This window comes from Cyclospora cayetanensis, unplaced genomic scaffold (genome assembly GCF_002999335.1).
Source record: "Cyclospora cayetanensis isolate NF1_C8 unplaced genomic scaffold, CcayRef3 CcayRef3_contig_75, whole genome shotgun sequence".
Classification (NCBI taxonomy): domain Eukaryota; phylum Apicomplexa; class Conoidasida; order Eucoccidiorida; family Eimeriidae; genus Cyclospora; species Cyclospora cayetanensis.
The window spans coordinates 98,444-112,528 of NW_020312747.1; the positions used below are offsets into that span (position 1 = coordinate 98,444).

The 14,085-nt window shown below is 49.7% G+C and overlaps 2 protein-coding genes across 2 annotated transcripts; both read left to right on the forward strand.

Moving 5' to 3' along the window:
* Nucleotides 1–90: 90 nt before the first annotated feature.
* LOC34623594 lies at nt 91–6,551 on the forward strand. Its single transcript, XM_026335637.1, has 11 exons — nt 91–100; nt 366–422; nt 477–1,126; nt 1,535–2,468; nt 3,133–3,208; nt 3,373–3,517; nt 4,100–4,450; nt 4,728–4,903; nt 5,287–5,384; nt 5,564–5,723; nt 6,134–6,551. The coding sequence occupies exons 1-11, from the start codon at nt 91–93 to the stop codon at nt 6,549–6,551; spliced, it is 3,075 nt and encodes a 1,024-aa protein (XP_026191422.1).
* Nucleotides 6,552–10,968: 4,417 nt separating this feature from the next.
* Nucleotides 10,969–14,040, forward strand: LOC34617591. The gene is made up of 2 exons (XM_026335638.1): nt 10,969–13,476; nt 13,714–14,040. The coding sequence occupies exons 1-2, from the start codon at nt 10,969–10,971 to the stop codon at nt 14,038–14,040; spliced, it is 2,835 nt and encodes a 944-aa protein (XP_026191423.1).
* Nucleotides 14,041–14,085: the final 45 nt, after the last annotated feature.

A 14,085-nucleotide genomic window follows, 5' to 3' on the forward strand; every position in this document is an offset into this window, starting at 1 on the left:
TCGCTTTCTGGAAATAATGGCTTTTGAGGTTCTGCCCTCCTGAGATGGGAGTCGAAAGCCGTCTCTGCGACTCAGAGCTCCAGAGCCACGATGCCACTCTGCCATGCGTCTCTCTCCGCCATCGTAGTGACGATTTTTTTCTCTCTCTCCTTCCCTCTCCCTGTTTCTCTCTCTCTCCCTGTCTCTCTCTCTCTCTCTGTTTCTCTCTCTCTCTCTTTCTCTCTCTCTCTCTCTCTCTCTCTCTCTCTCCCTCTCTCTCTCTCTCTCTCTCTCTTTCTCTCTCTCTCTCTCTCTCTCTCTCTCTCTCTCTCTCTCTCTCTCTCTTTGCTTCTATATTATATCTTTTTTTCTTTCAATCTCGGAAGCGCGGATAGGGGGAAGGGCAGCAGAAGAAAGCCATACTTCGTGGCATCTCTGCCCTAGCGTGTACTCTCGCTGCCGTCGCTCCCTTCTTGGGTGTGATCTGTGACACACAGCTGGATGCGTCGCTGCTCGGCTCTCTGTTGCTGCTTGTAGATTCGACATTCTGAGGACTAGCCGCGGTCCATTCGTGTGCGACGTGAATGGCTTCTCCTTCGTCAAGTCGAACATCAAGTACTACGATGACTGCAGCAGCATCATTCGTCTGTATTTCCTCAAGAAGCTTGCGGACCGCTGCGCGCGGAACGCTCTCCACGCAGCAACCTCCGGAGCGGCTGCTGCCTTGCGGCAAAGACAGCAGAACCTCGAGCAGTACCTCGCGCAGCAGCAGCGGCGCTGCCCTCACGGCTCCTCAGCCCTTCCCGAGCTCTTTTGGATACCTCCTGGCCATGCGACGGAGGCTTTGCCGCCTTCTCTGGGGGGAGATGCCAGCGGCGAAAGCGCTGCCTCGCGTATTCCCAGGTGTCTCTGCATGGCATTGGAAAGCGAGGAGGAAGGCGACGGCACTGAGGAGGAGCTGAGAACCGTCGTGGTGGTCATGCGGCATGGCGATAGACGCCCTAAGCAGAAGCTGAAATTCCTTTCCACGCAGCCTCTCCTCCTGCAGTACTTCAGCAAGCAAGCCAGCAAAAAGGAGCTGAAGCTGAAGAGCCCTGAAGAGCTTCGTGATCTCCTGGACAGAAACACGGATATCATAACTGCACTGGTGCGTGGCTACGTTTTTCCGAATTGCCGCTTGTTCTCGGGAGGCAGAGGGAGGGGGAAAGGGGCGGTGCTCTTTGCGCTGCGGAGGGAATAAAAAGGCAGAAGGGGAGGAATAATTAAAAGGCAGAAGGGAGCGTTGTAAATTCTGGTGGCTTCTTTTTCTGTGTTTGTGTGTGCCACGCACAAAAGCACGGGTATCTGTTGGCGAATGGGAGCCTGTTTCTTGAATTGAGTTGCGGCGTAGCGTACTTGTTGGGCATCGAACTTGCGCCAGAACTTAGCTCTATGTGAAATTATTGCGTGCTTCGCGCTCAAAGCTTGATGAACGTGTCTCCGTAAGAGTCTTCAGTGCCTGCATCTGCAAGCTAGGGTGCCCTTTTGGCTGTGCGTCTTGCGTTTGCCTGTGTAGGGGCGGCAAGTAGCAGTGGCCACGCAGGAGCAGCAAACGGAGAAAAAGCCGCCTTTCCCGTTCGAAGGCGGCGATGCCTCTAGTGCGCAGCAGCGTGAGAGCAGCGTCGGTGCGGTCGAACGGCAGGGGAACTTGGAAGCTCTCAAGGCAGAGCTGAGACTGCATAAGCAGCTGCAGAAGGTGCTCTTGCAAGGGGACGGATTTGCGGGGATCAATCGCAAGATTCAGCTGAAGCCGAAGCGGTGGGGTCGAGGGCACCAGCCAGACACGCAATCGTCGGTGCCTTGTTCGACGGCACCCTTGAAAGACGCTGCCTTTTCCGCCCAGCAGCAGCAGGAGGAGACGGTGATGGTCGGTGGGGGGTCGATGCCTCAGGTGTCTGATCAGCTCCAGCAGATCGAATTCGGCAGACAAGGATCGGCGATGGTGTTGAGTGCAGCCTCGGGATCCACCCCGAGTGTTCTTCGCACGTGCAGTGTGCCTCTGCTGACCTCCCCGCCTCTCTGCATGCTCTCTTCCCCCGCTGCTGCTGCCTCCTCCTTCCCACTCGTTGCCGTCGAGGCAGCAGCTCCCCATGGCATTGTCGGTGGATCTCTGTCTGCAGACATGCCCGCAGGAGTTGCTGCAGGAGCTGCTGCCGCTGCGGCGGCAGCGGCAGCTGCCGAGAGTTGGCAACAAAAAGCTCACGAATTCGTAGGCGCTGCTTGCAACGCTTCCCCGCCTCGCACGGTCTCTCCAACAAAGCAGACAACAAGTCCAGCCGGCACTCACACCAGCAGCAGTGCGAACTGGGGAAGTGGCAATCCACCTGCACCAAACAACGCTTGCTTGGAGAGCTGCGTGGTTGTTGCAAAGTGGGGAGGCGAACTCACTGCCATCGGGAGAAAACAGGCGGAAGACTTGGGGCAGCGGTTCCGCTATCAACTTTACCCTGGTGCGTCTTTCTCTCTCTCTCGTGTGCTGCGACACGTCTTCCAGCGGCAATTTCTATGCAGCCGCAGCAACAAGGCTTGAGGGAGTTAGAACGCCTCCCTCCTGATGGCAAACGCGGTTTCACACCATGAGCGAGAGGCATTTCCAGAAAAAATCGCACAGACACAACAATATGACACCTGAATGGGTATGTGTGTGTGTATATGTGTGTGTTTGTGTGTTTACGTATATGTTTTTGTGTGTGTATGTGTGTATGTTTGTGTGCATGTGTATGTGTGTTTATGTGTGTGTTTGTGTGTTCATGTGTGTTTATGTGTGTATGTTTGTGTGCGTGTGTATGTGTGTTTATGTGTATGTATTTATGTGTGTTTATGTGTATGTGTGTGTGTTTGTGTGTTTACGTATATGTGTATGTGTGTTTATGTGTGTATGTGTGTTTGTGTGTGTATGTTTGTGTGCATGTGTATGTGTGTTTTATGTGTGTGTTTGTGTGTTTATGTGTGTTTATGTGTGTATGTTTGTGTGCATGTGTATGTGTGTTTATGTGTGTATGATTTATGTGTGTTTATGTGTATGTGTGTGTGTTTGTGTGTTTATGTATATGTGTATGTGTGTTTATGTGTGTATGTGTGTGTGTGTTTTTTTTTGTGTGCATGGCGCTGCAGGAGACAGTGCAGGTCTTCTGCGGCTGCACAGCACCTTCCGTCACGACTTTAAAATATATACAAGTGACGAAGGGAGGTGTGTGTGTGTGTTTCTTTCTTTCTCCCTCCCTTTCCCTGGTTTTTTTTGCTTGCACCTTGTGCTTGAGCTGACGCCTCTCTTGAGGCGCTCTCTCAGTGCGCGACGTTTGCAGCCTTCTTGTCCACTTCAGGCCTCTTCTGCGAGCATGCCTGTGTCTGCAGATGCCAGATTACTTCTGCAGCCTTCACCAAAGGCTTCTTGGATCTTGAAGGCGAGCTGACTCCCATCCTTGTAGCCCTCGTCATACACAACCGCAAGGCATACGACCTTCTCGACGAAGGTTCTCAGTGCGCGAGCGAAAAGAGGGTAATTCGCCTTCGACTTTCCTTCCCTTTTCCCGTATCGCCACAACCGCTTTCGTGAACATACCGTGCATGCATCCCGAAATATGGTGTGCTGCTTTTGGGGAAGCCCAGGAACGTGCTTTTTTTCCGATGCAAAGGCAGTGTTTGATTGGCGCCTTTCCACGCAGCAGCATGACGAGTCTGATCAGTGCAGAGGCAGTGTTTGATTGATGCCTTTCCACGCAGCAGCATGACGAGTCTGATCAGTGCAGAGGCAGTGTTTGTATGATGCCTTTCCACGCAGCAGCATGACGAGTCTGATCAGTGCAGAGGCAGTGTTTGTATGATGCCTTTAACACGCAGCAGCATGACGAGTCTGATCAGTGCAGAGGCAGTGTTTGTATGATGCCTTTAACACGCAGCAGCATGACGAGTCTGATCAGTGCAGAGGCAGTGTTCGATTGATGCTAAGGGTGACGGAAGTATCAGCACTTGCACTGCCGGCTCTCTCGCAGCGATCCTGCGCGTGGAGTGGAGAGGGTCTCTCGCCGCTTGCAGTGGACTACTCCACCCTTGCTGCATGTAGTGCTGTTGTTGCACGCAGATGCTGAAGCAGTGTCTAGACTTTTTGTTGAACCTGAATGATGAGCAGCTCGGTTCCCTGAAGCAGCGCGTGCTGCAGCTCATACAGCGGCAGAAGAGTTTGCTTGCATCACCTCCAGCAGCAACGGCCCCTGCTGCAGATGGCGTGGGAGGACAGTCGGAAAAAGCGGAAAAAGCGTCGAAGACGGAGCTAACATCTCTTGCAGCGTCTCATCTGCGAGCGGCGGACGAATATATCCCATGTTTTGCGGAGCGTCTCCTCCAGAACTGCTCAGAATCGGAACTGGATCTCATTCCCAAGCAGTTAGAGGCCTTAGAGCGCCTTCAGTCTCCTCAAGATCGGCAAAAGGAGGTCAGACGCAGGCAACAGCACACACTGCCCTGATTTCTTGAAAAAGGCACATACGTCGATCGATTTTTGCCGCGGCAATGTGGAGGGTGGCTTGCATTCTAGGCGCACTGCAGATCAACGCTGTCTCCTTGGCTGCCCTCCTTTGTGGAGTTCGTGGAGCAGCTTTTTCCGTGGTGTACCTAGGCGGCATTCTTTAGGAATTGGCAGGAGAAACACGCAGGGCAGCTCTTGCGCAGCTGCGTGCTTTTCGTGTCTCGCGCGTGCTGCTGTGCTGTAGATCCTCTCTCTGCTGAAGGTCTTTCTGGAGTTGTTGGATCCCCTTATAGAAGAGGCCAATAGCGGAGATGCAGATGGCATGCAAACGCCCCTCTCTGTACAGCCTTCCCAAAAGCAGGTTGCCGCTTCAAAGCTCGCTGGCATGAAAAGCAGATGGGAAAAAATTGCGGCAGACTGGTGAGCGCCTGCGTCGCAGCAGCATGCGGCTTCCTTAGGGGGAGGGGGGAGGAGGAGGGGAGGAAGATTGAAGATAGGAGAGCGTTTGCGGAAGGCGTGGAGGTCGTTGGAGTCAGAGGCAGTAAAGGCCGAATCGTTGACGGCAGAAACAACTCTCTTGACTAAACGGTTTCCGTGATGTTCTCCATAAAATGCGTAGTTTTGCGGACAAAGACACCACCGACAGGCGACTCGCTTCATCTGAGACGTCCAGAAAGGGTTAAAATATGCAAAAGCGGCGTGTTATCAGCCAACGTTAGAAGCAGGGTACTACTTATCCCCCTCTTCTTCCTATTCGCAGTGTTGCTTTTTGGCTGTTGTTTCCTCTTTTTCCTGAAATTCAGGCATAAGGGCGGGATGTTCGACAGCAGCAAAATATCCGACATCCTCGACATGGTTCGCTACGAGCTGATACACCACTGTTACCTCCTTTCGCGGGACGGTGAGGCTTTCTCGCGGCAGCGCATGCACAAGCTTTTTGAAATTTCTTCTTCGGCTCTATGGCTGTGCCTTTCGGGGCTTTCCTGCAGCTCCCAGTTTATGCTCGTCACTGCGGAGGCGCTTTTGCGCTGCTGCTGCAAGCACCACTGCACCATGTGCCGTCTGCTGCTGCGACTTCAGCCGTACAGACAGCTATTAATATCCACAACCGCATAAAGGAGCTGCAGGAGGCCGTGGCTGCCTTCGCGTTTGCACACAGCAGCGAGGAAAAGATGCGCCTTGCCGTACCAGTAGTTAGCCGTCTCATACGCAAAGTTCTCAGAGACGTGACCTTTTTCAGGTCTATATACGCCTAAATATATATAAATATTCACATACATCCATGCATAGTTACACATATACGCAGATACATATATGCATACATACACACACACTTACACATGCACATAGATACATGCATATATACACACACACTTACACATATGCACAGATATATATATATATATACACGTACACGTATAAATAGATACATACATCTTTATGGCTCTTGAATTACTGCTTTCCACGTCCCAGCAAGTTCAGCTCGCTAGGAGCAGCACAGCGAGCTAGATCCTTGCAGATTCAAAGGGCATGCTGGATGAGGTGTAGCCTCTGACAATGTGTTGCCGTCTATGTATAAATAAATATATATCTAGATTGTGTGTGTTGATTAGGGGCCGTTTGAGGGGCTTTTGTGTTGGTGCATCACAGGAGCGACGACACCCAACAGAAGCCGCAGACGGCTACCGCGAATTCATCGTGCTCGTCGTGTAATTTCTCAGATTGGGGAACTTCACTTGGCGCAGCAGCTGCCGCAGCTGCTGCTGCGACTTCCGAGGAGGCTGGGTGCACGAGCGAGGCAGCAGCAGCAACGGCTGCAGCTCGAAGTGACGATTACGCCTCAGAATCTCAATCTCCGGCTGTTGGGGAGAGTGGCGCAGTGTCAGATGGTGTTGCTTCCGTGCGGGGATCTCGTAGACGCGCAACAATCCTAGGCAGTCCTCGAACTACCAGCATTGGTGCGAAGGGCACATGTAGCAGCCCGCAAGGTGGAGTCTGTCCTAGCGCTTTTAAATCCGACGCCTTACCCCTCCGTTCTTCAGGTATGGGTGCATCTTTGTTGTTGTGAATTAGAATTCGCTATCCGCTGGAGGCAGGTGGAAGCCGCAGGTGTCAGTCGTGCACGACTCGGTGTGAGGTAGAGCCCTCTGTCTGTGTTTCTCTCTGTCTTTTGCTCTCTGTGTCTCTCTGTGTCTCTGTGTCTCTGTCTCTCTGTGTCTCTGTCTCTCTCTATCTCTATCTCTCTCTCTCCCTCTCTGTCTCTGTCTCTCTCTCCCTCTCTCTCTCTGTCTCTCTCTCTCTCTGTCTCTCTCTCTCTCTGTCTCTCTCTCTCTCTCTGTCTCTCTCTCTCTCTCTCTGTCTCTCTCTCTCTCTCTCTCTCTCTCTCTCTCTCTCTCTCTCTCTCTCTCTCTCTCTCTCTCTCTCTCTCCCTCTCTCTCTCTCTCTCTCGGGGCTGCAGCTGTATTCGATGAAGCTAATGGTCTTTGTTGAGTAGAGCAGAACTGGATACGCCTAGGCTCTGCAAGAAGTGGCACCTCTTGAGCTTACATACGCCAACAGGCACCGACCCTGCTTTGCCAGTGGGCTACAGGTGCGTTCACCAAAATCCTGGTCCCCAGCAGGTGCGTCCTGCGATATATCGGTGCCGTACTGAGACCTTGTTCGTCTGTAATCTGTGTCATTTATTTTAGGGTGGAGGTGGCTGAGGGTGCATGTAGTAATAAGCAACAAAACTTTCGGCCTCCCCAACGGTCACTTGCCCGAATGAACAAACATTCTCCCAATAAGGCATGCCCATCAATTCTAACAATATCAACGACTAATTTAGCCATGAGTTTTTGAACTCTGAGCATCAAATTGTAGCTTTTGCTGTGAGTTGGGAAAGCCTACTTCTATGTGGACGGAAAAGTAGATAGTGGAAGCTAGCGGGTGCTTGACGGCAAGAGTAAAAACTTGTCCAGCATTGGTGGCCGATGCAAAAGTCAGACCAAAAAATCTCTATTTAAGGTGTGTTATCGCCTTCTAGTGGGTAGGCGATTTCGGCTAAAATGCGGCATTCTATTCCTATGAGCACGTTTCCTTCTGGTGGTTGTACCTCGCGCCTGGGTAACCATCTGCCGCCTTCTCTTTCAATGCCATACTCTGACGTTCTGTCACCAGTGACACGCATTAGTGTAGCTTTTTCATTTGCTTGTCCTGGGTTTTGGACTTTGTTGGTTGTAGCTGGCAGTCCAGGGTAACATTCATGTTTCGTAGGTGCCACTGCTGGTGAACATTGGTACAGCTGCTTTTGGCGGGTGTCTCTACGAGAGGATCCTTGTCGGAATCGGTCAGTAGCCTGTCTCATAGACTGCGCTGGAGCAGTCATACTGTTCCGCCAGTCCGCTCCTTGCCCTTCGCCTCGGGCGTACGCCAATAGCTGATGTTCTCTCTTGTGAGAGTAAGCTAAAGAGACTTTGCCCTTATCAGCAATGCGTGTCTGTCTGCGTACTTTTTCCGCGAGCAATGTTTTTGTTTGTCTCCCATGTGAAAGAGGCATCTGTGCTTTGTTTTCTGTCTCGCAAGCAAACGGTTTCAAAGCTTGTGGGGCTTGCTTCTGTACCAACATTGGCTGAGACCTGTCGGGTGTACACTTCGTCGGAACTACACTTTCTTCCTGCTGTGGTATGGATTTAAGATCATAAGGCCTGGACCAATTTTTGCCTTTCCTACCTAGTTCCTTGGGCCTGTGTGCATATTGGCTGTGTTTGGTGCCATCTTCTCGAATGTCGCTCTTCACCAAGTATGCATCTGCGACGGTTAACAGACACACGCTACACCACCAGAAAACTGCAACAAGTGTGCATTCAGCTGTGGTATTCTGTTTAGCTGTGGTATTCTGGAGGGGACAGAAATGTGTAAACCCTACTGTTTTAATGCTTAGGTGCTATTGATTAGATTCTAAAATATGAATCCTATTTGCAAGCGGCGATCCAGTGTCTTTATGAGGCAACTGTCTCACCGCTAGCCGCTCTTTCAACGCACTTAGCACTTTCAACACTTTCGAGGGCTCCTATATGTCTGTTTTATGATTTGAGTCACCACGATTACCTTTGCTAGCTCTGCTATTAGTGTACAATGATGAGTCAGGCCTGTCAGCTCCGTTTAAAAGCTGTTGCTGATGTGGTTTTGCTTGAGCGGACGGATGATTTGCTTGCTGTCCTTCAGAGTTAGTCAGTTTCTTCCAGGTTGTTTTCGCGTCTGCAAGAGGCACTGTATGCGTTATCCTGCGTGCGTCCGCCTTCAAATTTTCTCTGCTGTCTCTCAGACTTTCCTTACTGATTTTTTGAGGGTAGTGTGTGACGCTGCTTTTTGGCTCCCCTCTAAGCTCTTTCCTCCTACCTTTGTGTGTCTCCTTACTGGAGCAATGCACATTAGAGTATTTGAGATCATTTGGTGCTTTACTTCTTCGGCCTGCGTGCCCACCACGCTTTTGGACAGTAGTATTGTAATTGTGAAATCGCTTGCTTTCCTTTGGCTTGTTTTGTTCGGCCCAAAGGCTTTCAGCCTGCCGTTTAATTGTTTGTTGTGCGAGCGTTGCCCCGGTGTGCTGCGACTGAATCAGGTACCCTGTGGCTCTATTTCCTTTCGTATCACCCTTTGAGTTTCCACTTCGTTTGTCCCGATCCCGTCCTTGGCTCTTCCTGATTCTTCCCGAGTAAGTAGCCGCCGTTGCTTTGCTCAACTGCATGTGTGAGCATTTTTGCTTTCCTGGTAGGCAGACCTTACAGAGTACTTTTGATTCGCCGTTGACGGTGCGCGTTTTTTTTGTCCTCATGAAGCAGCACTCAGTACAGTAAGGGCGGCAGGTTTTCCCAAATAGCTTACCAAGTTCGCCATGCCAACATCGTACTCGATTATGACATTTCGGTTGCCTAGCCTTAAAACCTTTGCAAAAGCACGTGCAGCGGAACATCCCAGTTTTGCATAGCCTCGCCAATCCGGTCCCCAAAAGCTTCCCAGCGTGTACAGTACATTTGCTGCAGTGTTTGCATGTTTTCCGTCCACAGTGACCAAAAGCCTTTAAAAGCTTTCCCGCTACTTTTACGGCGCCCTCACATCCTTTTGTGGCAAGCTTTGTAGCCACTTTGCATGGCAGGACTGCTGCCTTAGCGAAGCCACAAGCTATGCAGCACATACTCACGTACTAGAATCAAGCACCAAATCATCTGTTGTGCCTTACGCTTAGTAGGCCATATCAAGATTGCCAACCCATGAGGAGACATGGCAAATACTTTAGAACGGCAAGTAATGCGGCTTCCGAGTGGGGAGGGAAAGTTCTAGATGGATAGGTTTTCACTCAGCAACTTCGTATGTGCACGTCGATGTCCTACTGATAGCACTTCCATAAGCTTCGGAAGAGGAAAAGCTAAAGGAGACTTCAGAAGACATTCAAGAAATACGAATGGTTGTCGCTCAGAGGCGGCCTCAGCCACGCAGCTACCAGCCTATTGCGGCGGTTGATATACTGGGATTTTAGAGCGCTTATCCAAGGGGGAATATAGAAGTACAAGCGGATGTCTATTTTCAAGCCAGTTTCTTTTCAACATAAAGTGCTATATCAAATCTAGTGGCATGTATCATTGAACCCACGCCAGTTCCTCGGTGATTCAAGGCTTGAGGAACACAGCCCCGCCACTCTTTCTACGCGCATTAACTACATTTTGCCTAGGTAAATTTCTGTGTAGACGGGAAAGAACGGTTGAGGATTAAGAATAATAGGAGACCTAATGCCATTCCAAAACCAGCTCAATGTTTTGGACAAGTGATCGCCCATGTTTTTGCTGCATCCACCTCTGTAAAGCAAGCTAGGCTAAATGAAACCTGTAAGAAGCTATTTTTCAGTTTTATTTATGGGGAAAAAGTAGAAAGACTGAGTGAAGATGTTGCGTAGTTCGTCTCCCACACTACAAGCCATGCACGCTCCGGCGAGCTACAACTTATTGCTCTTCTAGATGTGACTGTGCGCTCTTATGAATGAGAGTAGGGTATGCTACTTGAATGTGTCTTGCTTTCAAACATTTGCTCAACCAATCGCGGGGGCCTCAAGGAAGCAGCATTGTCAGCTCGCGGGGCTGGGTCTGAGAGGCATACATGCATCTACAGGGTAGGGGGCTGACCTACCAAACAAGCATGCATATCTGAGTAAGGGGCCCCTAGTTTTGAATAACAGCTATGCAGCAAGTAGAGTTATGGTATCTCAAAAACTTGCATCGTGGTTACTCCTACAAAGACGAGGGCAAGGGGTAAATGTAGTGCACTACTGTGGTCGCATATAGGGTGCAGCAGGCGCGTGTATTGATCTCTGCACAGCAACTTACTTCGTTTCCTGCCACGAGAAGCCTTGCGGTGGAACTACCGCATTCAGGCAGTAACACGTGACGGAGCAATGAGCACCTGCTTGCCGGACAGCCGTGCGAAGCAAAACCCAGGGGAACCACGGAAGGATGGAAGAAATGGAAGGGGTCGGGGGGCCTAGTGTGACTCCGAAAGTGGAAGATACTGGAACGAATTTTTCTAGTACCGCTGCCGAAGTGGAGAGGGCCGACTCGGCCGTGCCCTTAGTTGTATCGGCCGGCCTGCACGATGGCGTTAGTGCTAAGACACTGCCAACTACAGCGGTGCTAGAAAATGAAAGCGAAAATCTTAAAAAAACAGGACTTCGAACAAAATATATAAATGGGTTCTTGGGAAACATTTCCACAAGAATTAGTAATATGGATCGCCGCTTTTGCTATCTATTGGGCATGCTCGTGAGCATACTGCACCCTATTCTTGCGTTGTGGGTTGTAACTTACGAGGACTGCCCTCTGGATGATCTAGGCTATCCAGTACCCGATTATGAGCCACCGAAACCCTGTGCACTTGATGCTAATGGAGAAAAAACAGATCCGAGTTGTATTGACCCCCCGCAGGCATACGCTCGGGTCGAAAACATATGCTATATGTATTTAGTTAATGAATTTGCACTACATGTCACATACGTCCTGTACGTCAAAGTATGGACACTCGGAGGTAGAAGTGCAGGGCGTTGGAGGGAACTGTCAGGATATGCTGGCTATTTCATCGTAGAATTCATTGTCAACGCTGCTCCTTATCACGTTCAAACGTTTCCAAGGTTCCGCAAAGTTTTCCCATTTTTAAATTCTTTTACGTGGCCATTGTATGCAGCATTTATTTTTGGATCAATACTTCTCCTTCCTTTGGGCCTGTATCTTGCGAAAACCAGAGATCAGGCAAGGCGTGCACTGATTTTTCACATCCCTGGAGTTGTATTTTTTGGGGTTGATGTGTTCAATCGAACTGTATTCTTGCCCTTCTTTGAAACCATGCAACATAAGTTCGCCCAACTGGGGCTTAGTGCTGTAATTTCGTTTTTTGGGGAATTAGCACTCGCAAACTTTTATGGTTCCATTTTTCTCCCTGCAACACATAAGGCCACAATTATCTTTGCTGAATTTGGCTACAACGTGTCATACCAAACGGGCCGTGAATTACCTTCTGAAGAGGAGCCACCTGAAGAAATCTCGCAAGAGAGCGAAGATGGGGTGCGTGTTCTCTTAGAATTGGAGGGCCCTTCAAATAGCGACCTCCTACAGGGTGGCCCGACAGACTGTACTGCCGGAACAGGCCTTGGGCGAATCGGACCTCCTGATACGTCTAATATCGCACAATCTAATTCCGGGAATGGCAATAATGGGTTTGACGGAGAAGCAAATCAACGCACAAGTTTAGACTGGAATTCTAGTACATTCCTCCAACAGGGGGCCACCACTTTCGAAACACAAAGCCGAGGCACAAGGCTAGGATCTAAAGCTTCAACATTTGCCTCTGCAACGCGGCGAAGCCGAATACTTGCCCCTATTGTAGCTCCAGTTGAGTATATACCTCCTAGCCGGCCGTACGTTCCGATTCGCCCAGATGGGCCTGATCCCCTCGAGTTTGATAAAATTTTATGCTGGCTGGCAATTGTCTGGGACGCATGGAGATATCTCCTCATCCGCACAGTGCTACTGAAATCTTCTAGTATTTGGCTGTATCTCCTTATGGTTTTGAAAGATTTTTCTTTCTCGTACTGGCACTTTGGATATTCTTTTATGGAGAGGAGGGTGTTGATTGTCATTGAAGGCGCAACCACTGAGGAACGGACTTCATGGGGTAAAGTCAAGCACTTTTTGTTCAAGTTTTTCCAAGTAGTCATAGTTAGACCTTTCTTATTGACCAAATTCTTGGCGACAACCGTATGGCGAACGGAAGTAATTTTTGGGATGAACGAGCAGAGACAACGCTATAGTCAAAATGTATATGAGGATCCAAGGAAAGAACCACGAGAACAGCACATATCTGTTAGAAATACCTTAAGACATGCTGGAGGACGCAAGCCCACTGCTTCTGATTGGGCAGCGGCGATTTCGGCAGTTGCGGCGGAAAAGGGTAGACAAACAAAAGGTTTCGTCGGTAGCCTCTTCAGTGATCTTTGGACCCACTTGGTGCTCAACATACGCCGCGACTGGCGGCAGTGGAGATGCAAAGGTCTAAACCGCTACAAGCACCCTGTGGATCACTGGAAGCAACGACTGCATGCCAGAATGACTGAGACTTCAGATAATGATAAACAAGAAGGGTCAAAGTACGACGGACTCGAAGTGCGGTACAGCTTTGCTAATGAATGTTGCATTATACGGCACGTTCCACCTAAGCCAAAGACACCCAAAAGTCGTAGTGCCTCGCAGATACTGGCACGAAACGAGGAGCCACATCGCCCGTCGAGCCAGTCAGTTTTTCGCCGCATCAATGCAGCATGGCTCTCGAAAGTCGTGAAGGAAATCCAGTCCCTCATCTTCAACAGATGCTGGCCACGCCTGCTCCAGAAGATCATGTCCTCATCAGTTTTAATTATAACTGAACTATTCACTTATAATACCATCGTTGGCCTTCTACCATCTTTCCAAGAGGTAATACGGTACCATATATGCCTGAAAAATGTTGCAAAACAAATCCGAGTACTTATAAATGACTCTTTCCCCTTCATGTAGTCGGTTTTAGCATAGTCTAGTGTGCTAGCTTATGCAGGCCCTACGTGCTCTTCTATTAGCCGAAGAAGTTAAACGATAACCTGCTACGCTTGCCACTTAATGGTTCTGTTGCTAGCTCAGATGTTGGGATTGAGACTTTTTGCATTTGCGCTTCAGTACGGTCTCTTCAAGGACACTACTGGACGCTTCAGGGTCATTTTCATGTTCTGCATTGACGTTGTCGAGGTGTCCATCATTTGGTACACTCAATCGCGGTCACGCTTCTACGATAGTATTCGAAAAGGCTACAACCTATTCCACAACTCGACCATGATTTGCTTGTGCATATTTAATTGTGCGGCTCAAATAATGAACTTTGCCATGCTGCGATACATTCGGTTCGCCCCAATTTGCGGCGACAAGCGCGTTCTGCCAGACAATGTGCAACAAGATATGTTAAAAAACCTTAATCTCGTTAAGTACTGGGACCAACCAGATCTATAAGCTGATGACGTATCTAAGGAAACATGATGACCCTTTTCTCTTTAT

Coding starts and splice junctions, on each gene's coding strand:
- LOC34623594 (XM_026335637.1), top strand. Junction 423..476: donor TTCGTGGCATCTCTGCCCTA/GCGTGTACTCTC, acceptor TGTGACACACAG/CTGGATGCGTCGCTGCTCGG. Junction 5,724..6,133: donor AGAGACGTGACCTTTTTCAG/GTCTATATACGC, acceptor GGTGCATCACAG/GAGCGACGACACCCAACAGA.
- LOC34617591 (XM_026335638.1), top strand. CDS start 10,969: ATGGAAGAAATGGAAGGGGTCGGGGGGCCTAGTGTGACTCCGAAAGTG. Junction 13,477..13,713: donor TTCTACCATCTTTCCAAGAG/GTAATACGGTAC, acceptor TTTGCGCTTCAG/TACGGTCTCTTCAAGGACAC.